This window comes from Toxorhynchites rutilus, chromosome 1, assembly GCF_029784135.1.
Source record: "Toxorhynchites rutilus septentrionalis strain SRP chromosome 1, ASM2978413v1, whole genome shotgun sequence".
NCBI classification, from domain to species: domain Eukaryota; kingdom Metazoa; phylum Arthropoda; class Insecta; order Diptera; family Culicidae; genus Toxorhynchites; species Toxorhynchites rutilus.
The window spans coordinates 102,074,107-102,094,879 of NC_073744.1; the positions used below are offsets into that span (position 1 = coordinate 102,074,107).

The following is a 20,773-nucleotide window of genomic DNA, read 5'->3' on the forward strand; positions in this document are numbered from 1 at the left end:
ACGATTTGAGGAGCACAAAATGGACCAATCAAAAATGGGCACATAGTGCATTTTGATAATGCTTGATATTTCACAATTATTCAATTATTTATCTCAAGAAAAATGAAATGTTATTCGTTATGATAGATGCGTAGATATATTTCCTATCAATTGATGCAAAAACCTTTGCGATCTATTGAGAAATGCTCGAGTAATAAGCGTTCCAAATCTTGCATTTTTTCCTACTTGTTCAGTGCCTAGATTTCCATTTCACCCCCTATATCTTCCGGTTAGACGTAGTCCTACGTCAAAAAAAATTATGATAATAATATCATAGGCCTGACAATATGACAAATAATAACAAAAGGTTCTCAAATGGGGATCAACATAGGGTAGGAGCCTGCCTGTTGGTCTCAAATGTTCCTATCTCACGCCTCCACGAAGATCATATGACGACATTTTTAGATCGGGCGTGAACTGGAAACACACACCTGGTCTTGGCTCCGAGAACGGGTGTCGAAAGTGGCTAAGTGAGGGGGTGCGAGCGAGTCAGAGCGCTATATCTCTCCCGGGGAAGGCCTCCCGGGTCATGGAGGCCTTGCCAACCCGCTGTCTCCCGGGCAAAGGAGATACACCCAGAAAATGGAGCTACGTTCACGAAGAGTAATTAGAATGCGATCACCCGAGGAGGGTCCCCGAACTGGAGCTGGTCCTGGAACGGGCGTAAGAGCGAGCGGCCAGCGGCTGGAGGGTGATGTGCAAGAGCGGGCCACCAGCCGGGTTCAACCCGAAGAGCTACCGCCACACGGAAACAGCAGCCATCGACATCACCCAAGAAACGCTGCGCCTACGAGACGTGTTGCGACTGCCAGACGACAGTCGTCCACACTTGTGGGTACCACTAGGCGCCGGATCATGTGGACACACGAAATGAATGAATTCGTGATCCGCGCCTATTACATCTGCACTGCTTTGGAGACGGACATGAGCGGTCGCCCTCGAATACTAACAATGTTCGAGGAAGCGTATCCAGAGTTCGTCGGGAGGCTTAATCAGAACGCGATGAACGCGAGGCGTAGAGCGATAGTACGCAACAACATGCTCTCCCAAACGCAAATCGACGAGATCAAGCAGCAGGTGCAGAGAGAAATAAGCTCCAGGAACAACAGAGCAAGCGATGTGTCGAGACGAAGTTCAGTACGGCTGAGCAATTCATTCGCGAGTGGGGCACGCGAATCAGCACCAGTGGAGGCCACAGTACTACAACCCCCTGAGCCGGAAGACCCACAGCCAGATCAACAACTACTACGCGATCTGGTCTTCCACTACGACGAGGCGATCTCACAGTTCCGCGACACAGACCCATTGTCGCGCCCCAGGATCCCGAAGTTGCAGCATTCCCGCAGGCTGACAAGTGCAGTAAAGCTCATGAACGAGCACGTTCTTCCGCTGCACTTGGTTGATGCTGAGAACATGGAGGAGCTGCAACTGAAAGTTTACTGTGCTGCTGTGGCGACCGCCAAAAGTTTAGGATACCGTATTAGGCCAAGAGGCGGACTGCTCCAACATCTCCGTGAAAGGCGTGAGTCTCCATGGCGAAGGAGATTGGAGCAACGGATCCTAAATAAGCGCGCCGCAATTGGAAGACTGATGGCGTACAAAAGAGGCAGCAGATCGGCGAAATTATGTCGCCAAGTTGCTGTGATCGTGCGGCCTACTGAACTTCGCCAGCTGGGAGCTCACCAGCTGACGGAAAAACTCGACACACTGGTACAGCAATTGAGCGTCCTAACTAAACGGCTGAAACGTTACTCTGACTCTGCAAAGCGCCAGGAACAAAATCGGATGTTCAGAGATAACGAAAAAGCGTTCTACGACCACATTAGCGACGAGAAGCCCGACTACCGCGAAGGTTTGCCAGATATTAGCGATGTGACGAACTTCTGGGCTGGTATTTGGGAGACCCCAGTACAACATCGCGACGGGCAAATGTGGTTAAGACGGGAGGAGGAGAGTTGTGGTGAAATTGGAGAGATGCCAGCTATCATCGTCGAAGAGAACGATGTCCGCGAAGCCTCGCGGTACCTGAAGAACTGGGCAGCACCGGGCCCCGATGGTGTTCAGAACTTCTGGCACAAGAAGCTGACCGTCGCACATCAAAAGATAGCTGAGTGCTTCAACAAGGTGCTACGTGACCCACACAACCTCCCTGAATTCGCCACCCGTGGCGTCACATTCCTCCTCCCGAAAGACAGCAACACATTGAACCCATCAAAGTACAGGCCGATAACGTGCCTATCGAGTCTGTACAAGATATTAAGCAGCATCATAACCGCCAAAGTTTCTGCCCACTGCGAACAACACCATATCATCGCAGAAGAGCAGAAAGGATGCAGAAAAAATACGCATGGCTGCAAAGACCAGGCCATCATCGACGCAGCCATAGTCGGCCAGGCGGTTTATAACCAGCGGAACCTAAGCATGGCCTATATCGATTACAGGAAGGCTTATGACTCCATACCTCACTCGTTTCTCGTCCGGGTATTGGAGCTCTACAAAATTGATCCCGTCGTCGTTAGGTTCCTGCAGCATGCGATGAGGCAGTGGAGCACGTCTCTGCACCTTAGTGATGGGGAAAATGTGTTGCAGTCTAGAACGCTGCAGATAAAGAGGGGGATATTCCAAGGCGACTCTTTCAGCCCGCTTTGGTTTTGTCTGGCACTGAACCCCCTCAGTAGGACGCTCAATAGAAACGGTCATGGCTATAAAATAAGGTATGGCGACGGCGCCCACGAAGAAGTGACCCATACCTTTTACATGGACGATCTCAAGGTCTACGCTGATTCACGTCAGCGTCTAGGTGTAGCTATCCGGGTTGTCGAAGACATAAGCAGGGACATCTGTATGGAGTTCGGCCTCGACAAGTGTCGCTGTGTCCACCTGCTGAAAGGACAACTTACCGAATCCGGAGGCTACGAGGTCTATGACGGCGAGTTTATAAGAGACATGGTTCGTGGCGAATCCTATAAATATCTTGGATTCCGACAGCTCACCGGGATTCGCCACTCCGACATCAAGACGGAGCTGCGAGACAAGTTCTTGAGTCGAGTGAACTGTGTCCTGAGGACTTTCCTCAACGCGGGGAACAAGGTACGCGCGATCAACACATTCGCGGTTCCCCTGCTGACCTTCAGTTTTGGTGTAGTCAAATGGAGCAAAACTGACCTAGAGGACCTTGAGAGGAGGATGAGGAAAGCATTTAAAGAGGCCGGAATGCACCATCCTCAATCGGCACTGGAGAGAGTTTCACTGCCACGCAAAGAAGGGGGACTTGGAATAGTCGACATATCTGCACTGTGTGTTGCCCAGGTACGACAACTGCGCGAGTACTTCGCAGAACGCGCCAACCAAAACGCGCTATACCGGGCTGTCTGCGCCGCCGACAGAGGATACAGCGCTCTGCACTTGGCGCAAGCGGAGTACCAACTCAACTGCAATCTGCAGACAGTGGAGGAGAAGATTGCAGCTTGGAAGCAGAAGGCAGTGCATGGTGCCCACCCCCATCAACTGGACCGGCCACACGTCGACAAGGCCGCATCTAATCTGTGGCTAACGCGTGGTGAACTCTCTTCAGTAGTAGAAGCCGACATGATAGCCATCCAGGACAGGATAATGCCGACGAGAAACTGCAGGCGGTACGTCTGGCATCAAGACGTTGATGACATTTGCCGGATGTGCCATCAACCAGGTGAAAACATAGAGCACATTATGGGAGGCTGTCCCGTTTTGGCCTACGCAGCCTACACCGAGCGCCACAACAACGTGGCCCGTATTGTTCATCGACAACTGGCGCTCCAATGTGCTCTACTGGAAGATAACGTACCAAACTACCGGTACCTGCCTGCACCTGTCCTGGAAAATGACCGTTTCAAGCTGTACTGGGATCGCACTGTTCTGACCGACCTCTCGATCCACCACAACCGCCCAGATATAATGGTTTACGACAAGAGCGACCGCAAAGTCACCATCATCGATGTCGCTATTCCACTGAACCAGAATCTGGAGGAGACCCACGGTCGCAAAATCTGCAAGTACCGACCATTGGCCGTGGAGCTCAAGGAACTGTGGGGGCTAAGGGAGGTCCCAAGAATTGTTCCAGTCGTTCTCTCTGGAACTGGAATTATCCCGAAGACACTTCTGGAAGCGCTAAAGGTGTTGAACATCGAGAAGGAATTGGCCGGCATCCAAAAGTCGGTCATCCTTAGCACCTGCGCGATTGTCCGACAATTCCTCGGTCAGGACTAAAACAGCACGAGCATGCAGATACGTGCATTCCGCAGAGCCTAGTCCCCCTTTGGCATTCAGAAGCCCGGGGGCAGGTGAAAATTCTGGCTAGGTTCGCCTAGTTAAGAAGTGAGATAAGTCAAACAATGAACAAATGAATTGAATAATAATATTAATAATAAATATGTGTACCTTAATATATAAGTTGTTCCAATAATGCGCTCTACTGCCCTAATCAGGGAGAGACAGAGGCTACGCGCTACGGAGACAACACAATAGCGCAAGAATAGCTTACGCAGCCACGTGATGATGAATCCCGTTTGCGACAGTCACGCGATGGCGATCCCGTTATGCCGAATCAGTTCAACAGCCGCAATCCGGCTCGCTGCAAGAGCGCTGCTTCCTTTGTTCCTTCGTTCCACTTCACAAAAGGTCAGGTCGAAAGCGGACAGCAATGACCTTCACTCGTACACGATTCACTCGTACCAATAGCACAATAGCAAAAGTGGCAACGCACAATACCGACACTGAACTTTACTCGTCAAGAGTTGGATAGCGAATGATTAAAAATTGTTGCTGAGCAATTATTTTATTGTTGACTTGATTTTGTGCTAGCATGTCGACGGATCGATTGGCGAGGCGTTGATTGAGGCATCTTCATCGAATCCACAAAGTTCGAGTGTGTCCAGGCGAAAGGTAGGTCCTGCCGACACCCATTCTGGCTCTTCCTCGTTTCCTTTATCTTGGTGTCGTTGTTCACCTGCACTTATGTAGTTTTTCACAGTAACATGTTGGTTCCGGTGGCTGAACTCGTAATTGCGACGGAACCTGGCTGCAAATTTTTACACAATAAGGTAATCTACTGCTACCGGACGGCGGTTGCATAGCAGGGATTTTGTCAATGCCAAATACCGACTAGTCGTATAGCGAATAGGGCGAACACACACGCATTGCATGTCCGATAGTATGATAGCCGACAAACCGCAATTAGAATAGCTGGATCTTGTTCCTCTAGCGGATGATTATCTGTGTTCAACAATTTCGAACAATCATGTTATTCAGAGTACAAATCGTCCGGACATGTTTTAAAAAATCTCACCAGCTTTATATCTTGTTTTTATTGAGCCGCACAAATAAAAACGGGAAGTGGGTTATATCTATGGTATAACCGCAAGGGTGACGTAGGACTCTCGTTGATATAGAGATCATTTGTATGAAGTTGAATCTGAATTCATTCTGAATGAATGAATATTTGGAGAACTTCGAAAACGAGAGCGTTACGTTGGAGGCACAAGGTTTTATGCATCCAATATTGGATACGGAAATATCCTACTGATGGGGAAGAATAATCTTCAGAAGCTATCCTGTTGATTGCGATTGATTGAACAACCACAAAACCAAATGTATTTGGTCACAGTGTTACATGGATAGAAAACATTCAATTAAACTCTTTCACATGAATATATTTTGAAAATTCCCAAAGGAACTGGCAGATTATTTTCAGTAACGATTAGATATTTCCACATTTTCCTCGATACTGGAAGCCCACCATTGGTTAATGCCAACTCGATAACCACCTGTTAATAGCACTTGATTGAAACATATTTGGTCACAGTGTAACATGGATAGAAAACATTCAATTAAACTCTTTCACATGAATATATTTTGAAAATTCCCAAAGGAACTGGCAGATTATTTTCAGTAACGATTAGATATTTCCACATTTTCCTCGATACTGGAAGCCCACCAGTGGTTAATGCCAACTCGATAACCACCTGTTAATAGCACTTGATTGTAACGATTAGTTATTTCCACATTTTCCTCGATACTGGAAGCCCACCAGTGGTTAATGCCAACTCGATAACCATCTGTTAATAGCACTTGATTGAAACATATTTGGTCACAGTGTAACATGGATAGAAAACATTCAATTAAACTCTTTCACATGAATATATTTTGAAAATTCCCAGAGGAACTGGCAGATTATTTTCAGTAACGATTAGTTATTTCCACATTTTCCTCGATACTGGAAGCCCACCAGTGGTTAATGCCAACTCGATAACCACCTGTTAATAGCACTTGATTGTAACGATTAGTTATTTCCACATTTTCCTCGATACTGGAAGCCCACCAGTGGTTAATGCCAACTCGATAACCATCTGTTAATAGCACTTGATTGAAACATATTTGGTCACAGTGTAACATGGATAGAAAACATTCAATTAAACTCTTTCACATGAATATATTTTGAAAATTCCCAAAGGAACTGGCAGATTATTTTCCAGCAATGATTAGATCTTTCCGGAACTTTCTCGATGCTGAATGGCATCCTAATGGAAAGAGTTCTGCGCGTGTATGTGTCGATCCTTCGCCGTCCACCTCCTCCAGCACGTTAGGCAACGATGTTGTCTTGTCGATGTCCTCACGAAAAATGAATGTGTCTCACCACCAGAATATCGCTTAAGTATGCTTTTTGTGTGTGATTGAATCGAGAGAAGGTGTGGTTTACGATGGCAATTTGGAAGGCAAACTAGAGGGGAAGGAACTCTCTGAGCTAGGAACTTTCGGCGACTGAGCAATAATCGATTGCGGGCGCATACAATATTGGATACGGAAATATCCTACTGATGGGGAAGAATAATCTTCTGAAGCTATCCTGTTAATTGCGATTGATTGAAAAACCACAAAACCAAATGTATTTGGTCACAGTGTTATAGAAAACAGGGGATAGAAAACATTCAATTAAACTCTTTCACATGAATATATTTTGACAATTCCCAAAGGAACTGGCAGATTATTTTCAGTAACGATTAGATATTTCCACATTTTCCTCGATACTGGAAGCCCACCAGTGGTTAATGCCAACTCGATAACCACCTGTTAATAGCACTTGATTGAAACATATTTGGTCACAGTGTAACATGGATAGAAAACATTCAATTAAACTCTTTCACATGAATATATTTTGAAAATTCCCAAAGGAACTGGCAGATTATTTTAAGTAACGATTAGATATTTCCACATTTTCCTCGATACTGGAAGCCCACCAGTGGTTAATGCCAACTCGATAACCACCTGTTAATAGCACTTGATTGAAACATATTTGGTCACAGTGTTACATGGATAGAAAACATTCAATTAAACTCTTTCACATGAATATATTTTGAAAATTCCCAAAGGAACTGGCAGATTATTTTCCAGCAATGATTAGATCTTTCCGGAACTTTCTCGATGCTGAATGGCATCCTAACGGAAAGAGTTCTGCGCGTGTATGTGTCGATCCTTCGCCGTCCACCTCCTCCAGCACGTTAGGCAACGATGTTGTCTTGTCGATGTCCTCACGAAAAATGAATGTGTCTCACCACCAGAATATCGCTTAAGTATTAAAAAAGTATAAAAAGTATGCTTTTTGTGTGTGATTGAACCGAGAGAAGGTGTGGTTTACGATGGCAATTTGGAAGGCAAACTAGAGGGGAATGAACTCTCTGAGCTCGGAACTTTCGGCGACTGAGCAATAATCGATTGCGGGCGCATACAATATTGGATACGGAAATATCCTACTGATGGGGAAGAATAATCTTCTGAAGCTATCCTGTTAATTGCGATTGATTGAAAAACCACAAAACCAAATGTATTTGGTCACAGTGTTACATGGATAGAAAACATTCAATTAAACTCTTTCACATGAATATATTTTGAAAATTCCCAAAGGAACTGGCAGATTATTTTCAGTAACGATTAGATATTTCCACATTTTCCTCGATACTGGAAGCCCACCATTGGTTAATGCCAACTCGATAACCACCTGTTAATAGCACTTGATTGAAACATATTTGGTCACAGTGTAACATGGATAGAAAACATTCAATTAAACTCTTTCACATGAATATATTTGGAAAATTCCCAGAGGAACTGGCAGATTATTCTCAGTAACGATTAGATATTTCCACATTTTCCTCGATACTGGAAGCCCACCAGTGGTTAATGCCAACTCGATAACCACCTGTTAATAGCCGCGCGTGTATGTGTGTGTAGCGATGTCTTCCCAGGGAACCGTTTGTGGCATCACTCTCCTCCTGATAGATTCCCTTCTGGCATAGGGTGCACAAACAGGCTCTTGGTGACACCGTTCATCCGCGCTTTCATGATAAATAAAGAGCTTCACCGCAACAGCGACAACATGCTCCAATCGCTGTTCAATTAGAACTGAGTGGATTTCCGAGCGCCGCTCGCTTATATACCGATTGGTGATTTCAATAGCCTGTTTTGAAAGCAATTTTAAGACTATTGAAACAAATTTTTGGATCAAAAAGTAACAAGTATATAACGCGTAGACATTTTATCTTTCGAATGAATTGTTTATCATACCATTTCGTTCAGTTGTTTAGGAGCTATTAACGCTCAAAATCTCGGTCTCCGGCGTAACGCTTTCGTTTTCGAAACTTTGATTTTACACCCCGGTATAGAAATGAAAGACGTAGTCCTACGTCAAAACCGCAATAATAAACTCCAACGTTCAGATAACTTTGTATCATAAATTAAACACGTTCGATACGTAAACACCTCCTGATTGTCAACAATGTCGATAATGTAGTACACCAATAACTTGATCTAGTACGACTGTAAATTGAAATGACGACGAATGGCTCGTACGAAAACAAGGATGGGATTTGCGTACGTATCCTATTCGTTCGAAAACTATGATAAGGGTGTATATTCGGCTGGGATGCACAATCGAGCAGAGCTCTCGCGAGATGCTCTTGACCATAGCAATCGATGACTTTGAGAACAACAGTCAACATGAAAACGTTCCGATTGCAACTTTGCATCGGCACACAGCATACACGCTTCTCTGATTTGGTTAAAGTGGAGGCTGATAACAGCGATGTTTCTTCGGAAGTGGTCGTATTAGTTTGCACGGTGGACCTAGGTGAACTTGACGATGACGAATCGACGTTGGAACGGATGGCACTCTCAGTATACGCAGCATGAATTAATGAATGGTGACGTTTCTGGCAAACCTTGCAGTTATATTTTGAAACACAATTCCGGGCGAAATGATCTCTGCTGAAACAGTTGAGACAAAGTCGTTTGGAGTTAAGAAGATTCAGCTTCTCTGATATCGGCAACTTCTCGAATTTATTGCACTTTACTAACGGATGACGTTGATTGCAGGCGTTACATTTCATCGACGAACTTTCTACAACAGCATGGGAAGAAACTTTCGTTGGGAACGGCTTTCTGGGATACGAAACATTAGTCTGCATAGACGCTGACTGATAGTGTTGATTCACCGAGATCGATTCGAGGACCCGCATACGACGCTGAAGAAATTCGACGAGATGTTTGTAGGTAACGGAATTCAAAGTAGACGCATAATCCTCCCAAACATTCAGTGTATCGTAGTGAAGTCGCGTACATAATATATGTTCCAGGATGGTGCTCCACGCATCAACAGCTTCACCCAACTGTCCGAGAATTTTCACATGCCTTTCGAAGTCGTCGACTATGGCATGCAGAGCGGACGCAGATTCTCGCTTCATCTTTGGACAGTCCAATAATGCAAGCCTTATTATTAGTGGCGCTTTTTGAGGAGGTATTCGTTCGCATAACGACTTACCAGAGCATCCCAAGCCAAACGATAATTGGCTGTGCTGATGCCTATCGATTCAAAAAGTTGGGCTGCTTCACCTTCGACAGCAGCCCGTAAATAGTGAAATTTTTGGATGTCCGCCACATCCGCATTGTTGTGTATTAGTGCTAGGAAAGTGTCGTGGAAAGCTAACCAGACCCTTTAGAGTGGAAGGAGCCCCAGTAGTAGTAGTTTGAGGATTGTTTGCGTGCATAACAGTAGGAGTGGGAAGTTTAGAGCGAAGAAAAACTTTTATTTTAAAGAGCAGCGATTCAAAATTAGAACGATAAGACAAATTGTTCACCATATCTTCATTGTCTTCCTCCATCTCCTCTAATCCGGATTGCGCATCCTCCAACCCCTTCCAGATCACGTCCAAGTTCTCCAGCCTTACTTCCACCTCGAGCATGTCCCGTTCCTCCTGGTATTCCGTCATGAAACGCTCCGCACAGTCCAGCAAGGCGAGTAGGATAGCGCGACGGGATATTAAAACTTGATTCCTCTGAGCATCAGCCATGATGCTGGTGGTCCGACGTCTGGTATGGCAGCGAAAATCTGGCAAACAATAGACCAGGAAGCACCGGCGTAGGAAAATAATACACTTGGAGAGCTTCTCACCTGACAAAGGCAAGGAATTTGCCTTGTATAGTTATAGTACTCAGCAACACAGCAACCAACGCAAGATTTGGCACCACAGCTCACAGAATAATTCCACTGGTAGATAGGATGTCGTCTACACATATCCACTACCTGATTTCAGCATGCACAGAAATTTCAGGATTCACAACTGGTTGTCGTCGAAATTTGGAACTGGCAGTGTCCAACTCAGGATTACGTAGAACCACGGCGTGGTTGAGTATCGTCGGCAACTAGCAGGAAAACATTCGCCACTCGACGTAGGAGCAGATTGAAGAAGGCGGATATTCACTTCCACCGTAGCGATCGATCAGCATGCACATGCAAAACGAGAAAATCTAAAAGCACCCGAAATACAAAGAAGGGCAATTGAACCTACAATTACCTTCTGCCTGATTTAATCGGGCCTTGAATTTTTATAAATCAGGAACCAGAACGGGAATAATTGCAGGTATTCAATGATTCAGATCGATGTGGTAATGATGGCGGTTGGAGTTACTCCAGTCCACAATAGGAGGCCTTTGTTCCTATTCAGGTCAATAGGCAGGATGGCGATGATGTTCAAATTGTTTCACTCAAAAGGACACAATGAAGTTCTTTGTTCCGAGCGTGGCGTCCAAAATGGCGTGTCGAACGGGAACTCGTTGTTTTGGGGCGGAATAATAGAAACAGTCGGCGACTTTTTCACTCACGTAAATGCCGCTATCCTGGTCACGGCACCAAATTTATGTTTAGGCAACGGCTCAAGAGTGCCAGGATATGGCTTGGCGGACCCTACAGGATTGGCAGCGACTCACTTCAACGATCACTTGATCATCGACGGACCACGGATCGTTCACAATCTTTTCGGTAGCAGGTTGAAGAAAACACGTCTGGATAGATTGAACTATTGATAAAGACTGAATATTTATTTATAGTTTTAAGATAACAGTTGGTAGTGTTCTAGGAATTAGTGTGGAATTTGATCGAAAGAATCGATATTGGATTGCGATCAGTTGACCTAATTGGAACTGGATTCTACAGTTGTGACGATCCTAAACAGTCAGTTTGGAACTCAGTTTTTGGGATATCTGGAAGACAAGGACGCCAGGAGAAAGAATTTCTTGCGTCAAATGAATCGAATATGATGAAACGGCAAAAAGAAGCAGAAGAGAAATTTATCGTGTTTGAGTCAATTGTGACAGCCTCTTTTGAGCGTTTATATCACTTTGACGGGTGAGTGAAGTGGTTCGACAACCATGTCTTTCGGAAGTTGCATCACAGATGTAACCCACCCCTGGTTTTTATAGAGAGAGAAGGAATATTTCAGGACAGTTATTCATCAACTACTATGCGTTTCCTTCATTTTAATTATTTTTATTTTCAACTGAATCTATATTTGTTCATGCCACGTGCTCTTATTCACGAATATAAAATATTTATTAGAAAGTTATACAAAACATCGAGAGTTTATCCTATTCCAAATTATAACTACGTGTAGATCGTTGAGATCATTCATGTTATCATACGTGGAGAATGTAGATCGAATACGTTATCAATAGGTGGACAATGGGTCGCCGATGGAGGTCCCCAATCGTGAAGTCCGCCCGAATTCGCCAATCTATGCGTTAATCTGTGAGCGATACTGAAACCGCCACTGCCCTCTAGTTGTGTCAACACTATTATTACCTGCGAAAAGAAATGGAATTAACTCAGATACAACTACATAATATTTAAAATGCTTTTTTTTTTAACAGTATTCTCCAATAGGTATGAATGATACAATTTTAAATTTGGGGCCTGATTCTCGAATACACTACGAATACACTTCACGGTGGAAACGGAATTGAAACGTATTTGCGATGACAACGGTACGGTGTCGACAACTGGATACGAGATTAGTTTCCCACTAAACTTATCATTATAATATCAAATTATCTTCAGATGAAATTTTTGTATGAGATTATTATATCACATGAAGAAAACAATTTTCCACTCACATTGAATACCACTTTGATACGAGAAGTTAATTTTCATTAATGATTTTTTATTTGAAAAGTGCTCATTCTGCCTGAAAACTCATTATTATCTTCGACACTTCACTAAGGCTAAGGTTACTTTGGATAGGAGTACGCACGAAAATTTGATTGTACGAATAGAAACAAACAATTTTGTTCGATAGAAACAGACGAATTCGAACGAAGCAATGGGGGAAGCAATGTAACCACACCAATACAACTCAATGTGGTTGTTTACTTTCACTATTGCATACAATTCGTACGATCACTTCTCTGCATCCAGTGTCACCGCCGCCTAACTCGTAAAACGTAGTTCAATGACGTGCCGTTTATTTCGTTTCCACCGTGAAGTGTATTCGAGAATCAGGCCCTTGGTCGATATCAGAAAACACAAAACGTTGAGTGGTGCTCAACAAAAAAAAACATTAAGTCGCAATTCCATCGAAGCGACATGCTTCAAGTCAATTGTTGTTGTTTTTTAAAGTGCTTAATTTTTCGATTGTCTTATCGAGCAATGTTTCCCTTATACAATAATCCCATCGGATCGGTGCGGTGTGTAGCACTACATGTACCGACAATATTGGAGGAACTACGTCATTTATTGACGATTATCTTAATTCACCAGAATAACAAAATTATAGATGAGGGGCTCAGAAGGAAAAGGGTGTAAGTGACTTGATCGATTCTCTCTTCGTCAATTTTTTCTTTCGTTAATAAAGCCGGCGCCACACGATGCTGAGAACACCCCCGAATGTTGGACGCTCGATGGTTAGACGCATCGTGTTGTCGATGGACGAACTATGAGCCGCTAATGTCGAGCGTCGAATATTCGCGTTGGAAGGTAATCCGTTCGTTGTGGATTACCTTCCAACGCGAGTGGCACGAGTCATATGATTTTTGTCATTCGTTGATTCGACACTCGATGGCATTCGATACACCGCTACACAATTTGTCCGAATCTATCTTTGACAGATTGGTTCGTTTACAAGTTCATCTAAAACTTGTTACACGATGCGTCGAATCATCGAGCGTCCAGCTTTCGAGGGTGTTCGTAGCATCATGTAGCGCTGGCTTTAGATGAAGGAACTATGAAATTGATTCATAAAATTAAAAATATTTGGCAAAATATTGCAGTTTAATAATGTTGATTTCAAGCATTTTTAATTTACAGCCCGACCAGTACAATTGCTACGACAGCAATTTCAATACTCGCATCGTCATCCAGTTTCCTAACGTTTTTGATGGTAAATAAAAACAATAAAAATCCTTCGGCATAAGCTTCGAGTAACCGGTCATGTGCTGTGAGCGTCTCCGTTAAAGCATTGTTTTCGGTTACCGTTGGCTGTTATTTTTTTTTTTATCGCCCGGGTGTGCTTTTTTCGCGCGTTTTCGAACTGTTCGAGATATCGTAAAACGCAGTGTGAACTCGGAATTAGTGAGAAAAGCAGAATCATCAAAGCCTGGCAAGGCCAGCCGGCTTTCAGTTTTCGCCGATTTGTCGCCATCGCAATCGAAGTCGGACATCGGTGCTCAGTTGCACGCACACAATACCAGCGCGATTCGCTGTTCACTTACAGCAGTGTGAAGGAGAGCATCACTTCTTAGTGGTGTGTGATAGTGCCGAGCGCTCAAGCGCTCCGATTGAGAAGCAAGCAGCGGTTGCCAGTTCATCAGCACTGGGTGCATTGTGGTGAATAGAAATAAATAAGATATAAGATTTTTTTTTTAATTTTTTTAATTTTTTTTTAATTATTATTATTATTAAAACAAAATATTAGATTTAGGTACCAATTACGGAATGGCAGAAGAAGGGGGAGGATCTCCAGATATGGAGATCTCTGATGATGACTCCCCTCTGGTTGAAAAAACAAATAAAGGAACAGCGAAGACACTTAAACGCGTTCCTACATCAGAGGATGTTTCGTCCGGGGACGAGTCTGCTAACTCTAGCAAGCCCCCCTCTAAAAAACCTGCAAATATCTCCTCTCCAACCCCCCTCGCTCCTACCCCAGCTCAGATTTCGCCTCCCCATCCTGTTGTCCCCGATCCCCTTCAATCCTCGTCATCTCCTTCTCCTCCTTTTGTCTTCTCTCCACGTGTCAAGGTCTATCCTGAAGATGCACCTGGAACTGGTCCGTGGGTTGTTTTCTTCAGGCCTAAGCCAAACGGAAAAGCACTTAATGTTATTCAGATCATGAAAGATCTGGCAAGATACTCCTCCGTGACAGAAATTACGAAGGTTAGACCGACCAAACTGCGTGTTGTCGTGGCTGATCGGAAAGACGCAAACGGTATTGTCGTCGACCAGAAGTTTACCCTGGAATATCGTGTCTACGTGCCTTTCCATGACGTAGAAATCTCGGGGGTGATAACCGAAACGGGTCTGACGTGCAAATCAATTATGGAAGGAGATGGCAGATTTAAAAAGCTGCCTTTGATTAAGGTTAAAATCTTAGAATGCCGACAACTCGGCAAAGTCTCCCAGGAAGGGAAAGAATCGAAATTTACGCCGTCCGACTCGTTTAGAGTCACTTTTGCTGGCTCCGCCCTCCCTGACTACGTTATGGTGGACAAATTGAGGCTACCGCTGCGACTCTTCGTGCCAAAGCCCATGACTTGCCTGAAATGCAAGTCAGTTGGTCACACAGCAGCTTACTGCGCCAACAAGGAGCGCTGTGCCACTTGCGGAGAGCAACATGTGGACAAATCCTGCAGTGCGATTGAGCAAAAGTGTCCATATTGCGGAGGAAATCCGCACGTGCTCTCGGCTTGTGAAATTTACAAGAGTCGCTGGTAGAAGCAGAAGCGCTCTTTAAAGGAACGCTCGAAGCGCACTTTTGCGGAAATTTTGAAGGGCGCTTCTCCATTGGCCCAACAGCAACAACCTTTAACCGCAAACAATGTCTTCGCTTCACTGCCAGTTGACGAAATGGAAGCGGATACAGCTAACGAGGGCACACCGTACATCTTCCAAGGGAATCCCCGGCGCAAAAATGTGACCACTCCCAAAGTTCAAGGACAAGCCCCTCCGGTTATACCCTCTGTTAGCATGCCTAAAAAATCGAGTGCAGCGGACAAGCAAAATCAGGTTCCTCCTGGCTTCCGTGGGAATAATTCACCTTCGAACGACCCAGCACTCGAAGGGACATCAAAAACCCCAACTGTCCCTATTTTACCGTCCAGTTCAACTTCCCAATCGGGATTTATAAAGTTGACTGACCTTGTGGCTCAAATCTTCACATGCTTTAATGTTTCCGACTCCATCAGAACCATTGTCATATCAATGCTTCCAGTATTAAAGACAATTTTGCAACAATTGATGCAAACATGGCCCCTCCTTGCAATGATTATCTCTCTTGATGTCTAATTCAAATAGAGAGGTCGGAGATATCACTGTTTTACAGTGGAATTGTCGTAGTCTTATCCCTAAATTGGATACATTCAAAATTTTAATTCATAACTACAATTGTGATGTTTTTGCTCTGTCCGAAACTTGGCTTTCTTCGCGAGATGATCTCTCTTTCCACGATTTTAATATTATACGCTTGGACCGTGATGACAGATACGGAGGGGTGCTATTGGGGATCAATAAGTGCCACTCATTTTTTGACCTTCCACCTATTGGAGGGATTGAAGCTGTTGCTTGTCATGCAAACATCAGAGGAAAAGACCTCTGTATTGTCAGCTTGTATTGGCCTCCGAGAGCTGCGGTTAGCCGCAAGCAACTTGTTGACATGTGCTCACTCCTTCCTGAGCCACGATTGATCTTGGGAGACTTCAATTCTCACGGAACTGCCTGGGGGGAACAGTACGACGACAATCGTTCACTGTTGATATATGATCTTTGTAATAGCTTCAATATGACACTTTTGAACACTGGGGAAACAACACGTGTACCTAAACCTCCTGCTAACCCAAGTGCTCTTGACCTCTCGCTTTGCTCGAATTCACTATCGTTAGATTGCAAGTGGAATGTAATCCAGGACCCCAACGGTAGTGATCACTTGCCAATCAAAATTTCCATCACCATTGGGTCGAATTTTTCTGAATCTATAAACATGGCATATGACCTCACAAGACACATTGACTGGAAAAAAAAAGACGGGTGGGTAATGTCGGGGACATAACCGGAGTGACGTAGGACTATACAAAGGGGACAGCTTTTGTTAAATATATATTTTAAATATATTGTTTTATTTTCTTCTCCTACGTGAATACCTACCTATCTACCTTAAAAATGGATTAGTTTACTGTTTACTCTTCATGAATATGTTGATGGTTCTGAAAAGAACCTTTGGTGTTGTGTTTTTGTTATCACTCGATATTCCCATCTTGTTCGGTTAAACCTTCCTGTTTAGCTATTGCGTTTGCCACTCGCCACAGCTTTCACAGTTGGAAAATTTCTTCCCATCCAGCTTGTGACATGTTGTTCAGTAAATTACATTTGATGCGACGTGCCGGAGAAACACTTTGCCACTCACTGAAACTAATTGTTGCCTTGATGAGCGCCGAACCGAAGCTGCTCTGTTCTTGATGCGGGTTTTCTGATTGTCGTGAGCAGCTTTGCAAGCCAACTCGAGCGCTCCGACGGCCGAAACTCTATAATCGCTGTTAGGTATACTGGTGCTCCGGCACCAATCCGTTCGGCCTAGTTACCCTTGCCGAGCAATCAGTGAATGCGACCAACAGGGAACTGGAGACTTGCACGGTTCGAGTGAGACTTTGCCTTTCCCTTAACTTGTCCTCCTTTGTTACGTCCACGATGCCGATGCCGTACAACCACACGGGTTTACGGTTTGAAAGAAAATAAGATATTTTTTTGGGGTCCGCGTGTTTTATACTCTAGCGGTACACACTCACAGGATAGAGACAAATCGGCAGACTCAGCCAGAGGGGCGAGTCCAACGAGACGAACGAATGAGCGTTAAAAGGGAGCGATAATACATTCATCATACTGATTTTAACCTCCGACCGAGAAGGTCGTTTTTTTTTCAGCAGCTCGGCGTTTTGGATTCCTGGATAGCAGACTGGGTAGTCACCCCTTGGCGATTTTGGCGATCCGAAGGAGATTTATTTAAAATATTTCAGCGTGGGAGCAAAAGGCGAACAGGAGAAAGCAACAGCTCGTTTCGACCGTTAAGAGCGGGCGCTTACCGGCTAACCAGAAAAGCGCGCGCTTTTGCGGCGTCACTGACGCTCCCCTCTATAGTGCATCTTAGATACATACATAGTGTTAATATATGTAAACAAATTTCATACGGTGAAGTGATTAAACCGAGTGTGTATACATCTGAAAATTTTTAAGTGCATTTTTCCCAGAATTTTTCGCGATCTACAGTGAGTTACATTTGGATTATTTCCTTTTCTCCATTCGGTGTGTTGATCGTTTTTCGGAGATATATCCGAATAGTGTTTGTTTGTTCGTGGTAACCAAAATCATTCTGCCGGCTATACCCAGGGAGTAGCCAGGCAACATAATGGCGTCTAGTAGCTCCGGGCCTCCGGGAGGCCAGGCTACAAACCTCTACCAAGGGAAGCCAACTCAACGTACCGCTCCAGTATGGGCTGACCCTCTGAACGGTAATTTACAAATTTTACTGTTACGTGCTACCGGAGATAAAGAACTACCATCCAACCCATTTATCGTGAGTAAAACCATCACCAATACCGTGAAAGATTTTAACAAAAACAACGCCCGACCATCAAAGGACGATAAGAAGAGAACGCAATACATCTTAACAGCCAGAGACGAGGACACTATCGGTAAGCTCCTCTTAATAAATGAACTGATCGATAAGACACCTGTTGAGGTGATATACCATCCAACATTAAATCAACGCAAATGCGTTGTCACATGTCGTGAAGTGATCGATATGAAAGAACACGTACTTCTTACCGAACTTGCCGACCAAAACGTGATCGAAGTTAAACGGATCACTAGGAAGGAAAAAGATGTAGTTATCCCTACAGCTACTCTAATTTTGACCATTCGTGGGACAGTGATCCCAGAAGTGATTTTATTCGGATTCCTCCGCATCGGGACTAGGAATTTTTACCCAAGTCCGATGCAATGTTTCAAGTGCTTCCGCTTTGGACATACGTCGAAACGATGCCAACGCGAGAATCCACTCGGTCGAAATTGCGGCAAGGAACATGGCACAGAAAACAAAACGTGTAACGATGTCGCCCACTGCATTAATTGCCAAGGAAACCACTCCTCTTCATACAGGAAGTGTCCAATATGGCAAAAAGAAAACGACATAACCAAAATCAGAATAGATCAAGGCATCTCATATAAACAAGCCAAGGATCTATACAACGTTAAAAATAATGGACCTTCCTATTCAAGTGTCCTACAAGACAGATTAAATAACCTCCAAAAACCGACTGCTAGCTGCAACAAATGCAAATGTAGTTGCGTTTCAGCTGAAACAAGTCCGGAAACAAGTCGCGAAAGCACTCCATCCACAGTTGACACTACTATGTCCGAATCTGATACCTCGACCACCGAATCAGAATATCATTCCGATGTTTCAATGACAATATCTGAGGCCCCAAGGAAAACCAAGAGGAAGATATCTTCCAAAAACACATCTTCAGAAGAGCTAAAAACCTCGGAAGATGAACTTCGCCAAAATAAAGAGAAACAAAGGAAGAAGACACGAAACAATCAGGAATCAACGGAAACCACACCTCACCACAACACACAAAACAGCAACACACAAAACAACAACACACAAAACAACAACACACAAAACAACAACACACAAAACAATAACACACAAAACAACAACACACAAAACAATAACACACAAAACAATAACACACAAAACAACATCACACAAAACAACAACACACAAAACAACAACAAACAAAACAAAAATTACAAGAAATCCGGAAAGAACAGCACCCCTTCAAAGGGGAAATAAGATCCACCTTACTCGTCAATACATTCACTCCAACGAGCAAACTAGCTATTCAATGGAACATTCGAAGTCTCCAAAGAAATTTTCCGGAATTACAAACATTAATTTATAAATATAATCCCACAATCATAGCTCTTCAAGAGACTATGACGCAGAGAAATTTTCACAAAGATTCTATCAAAGGATACACCACTTATTTCAAAGAAGGACCCAACCCTTCATTCAACGGGGTTGCAACTTCAATAAAAATCGGCACCCCCCACAATTTTCTCCCCGTTAACACCGCTCTACAAGCAGTGGCAATACGAATAAACCTTCCTTTTCCAATCACAGTAGCCAGCATATACATTTCTCCTACGTCCGACCCGGCTCTTCTACGGAATCAACTGGACCATCTTCTTAACCAACTTCCCTCCCCAGTTCTCCTTATGGGTGATTTCAATGCTCACTCATACGCCTGGGGATGTTCATACCTCAATCGAAGAGGTTCCATTTTAGAGGATTTTCTCTCAGATAATACTCTCACTCTTCTGAACAACGGCCAACACACCAGAATCAATTCTGCTTCTGGCTCTTCTTCGGCCATAGATCTCACCATCGTATCCCCTCAACTTTGTTCAAAGCTTTCATGGAACACCCACGATGATTGCTGCAACAGCGATCATCTCCCAATATGTATTTCCCTTGGCCAACCTTCTCCAGAAGTTTCAACAAGGCCGAGATGGAAATTTGAATATACAAACTGGGCTGGCTATCAATGTGACATTGAAAGCTGCCTCTCAGCCAAACAAGATTGGACACCCGAGGACTTTTCCCAAGCCGTCCTTGAGGTTGCAATACGGCACATTCCTAGAACCAGCGGAAATCCTGGTAGAAAATGCGTCCCATGGTGGACACCTTAAGTAAATAAAGCCATCAAAGACAGAAGAAAAGCCTTACGCAAGCTAAGAAAGGCCCATCCGTATAACCCATCTAAGCACACTTTGCTATAGGAATTCCAAAGGGCTCGCAACAATGCTAGAGCTATTATTAAAACAGCCAAGCATAACAGCTGGATTAAATTCGTCAACGATATTAATCCCAACAAGTCGTCAAAGGAATTATGGAGCAAAATTGGCAGACTTCATGGCAAAAAAAGGAACAACGAATACAACCTTTTAATTAACGGTCATTATACAAATGATCGGAAAACTATAGCAGAGGCTTTCGGAGATTTCTTTGCCTCCACCTCATCCAACCATAGCTTCGACACTACCTTCCAAACCCGCAAGGCAGAATGCGAAAAAATCCCCATTGATTTTAACACCGACGCAAATTTT

General features: G+C 44.1%; 1 protein-coding gene across 4 annotated transcripts in view; it reads right to left on the reverse strand.

The window, feature by feature from the left end:
• Positions 1–11,874: 11,874 nt before the first annotated feature.
• LOC129765374 (calpain-D) overlaps positions 11,875–20,773 on the reverse strand; it is a 430,542-nt gene continuing 421,643 nt past the window's right edge. For 2 of the 4 annotated variants that reach the window (XM_055765698.1, XM_055765636.1), the window contains one exon: positions 11,875–12,199. In XM_055765698.1, coding sequence (XP_055621673.1) covers positions 12,026–12,199 — 174 coding nt within the window. In that variant the 3' untranslated portion in view covers positions 11,875–12,025. The remainder of the gene's footprint in view (positions 12,200–20,773) is intronic. The other 2 variants (XM_055765653.1, XM_055765679.1) reach the window with 2 other exon arrangements.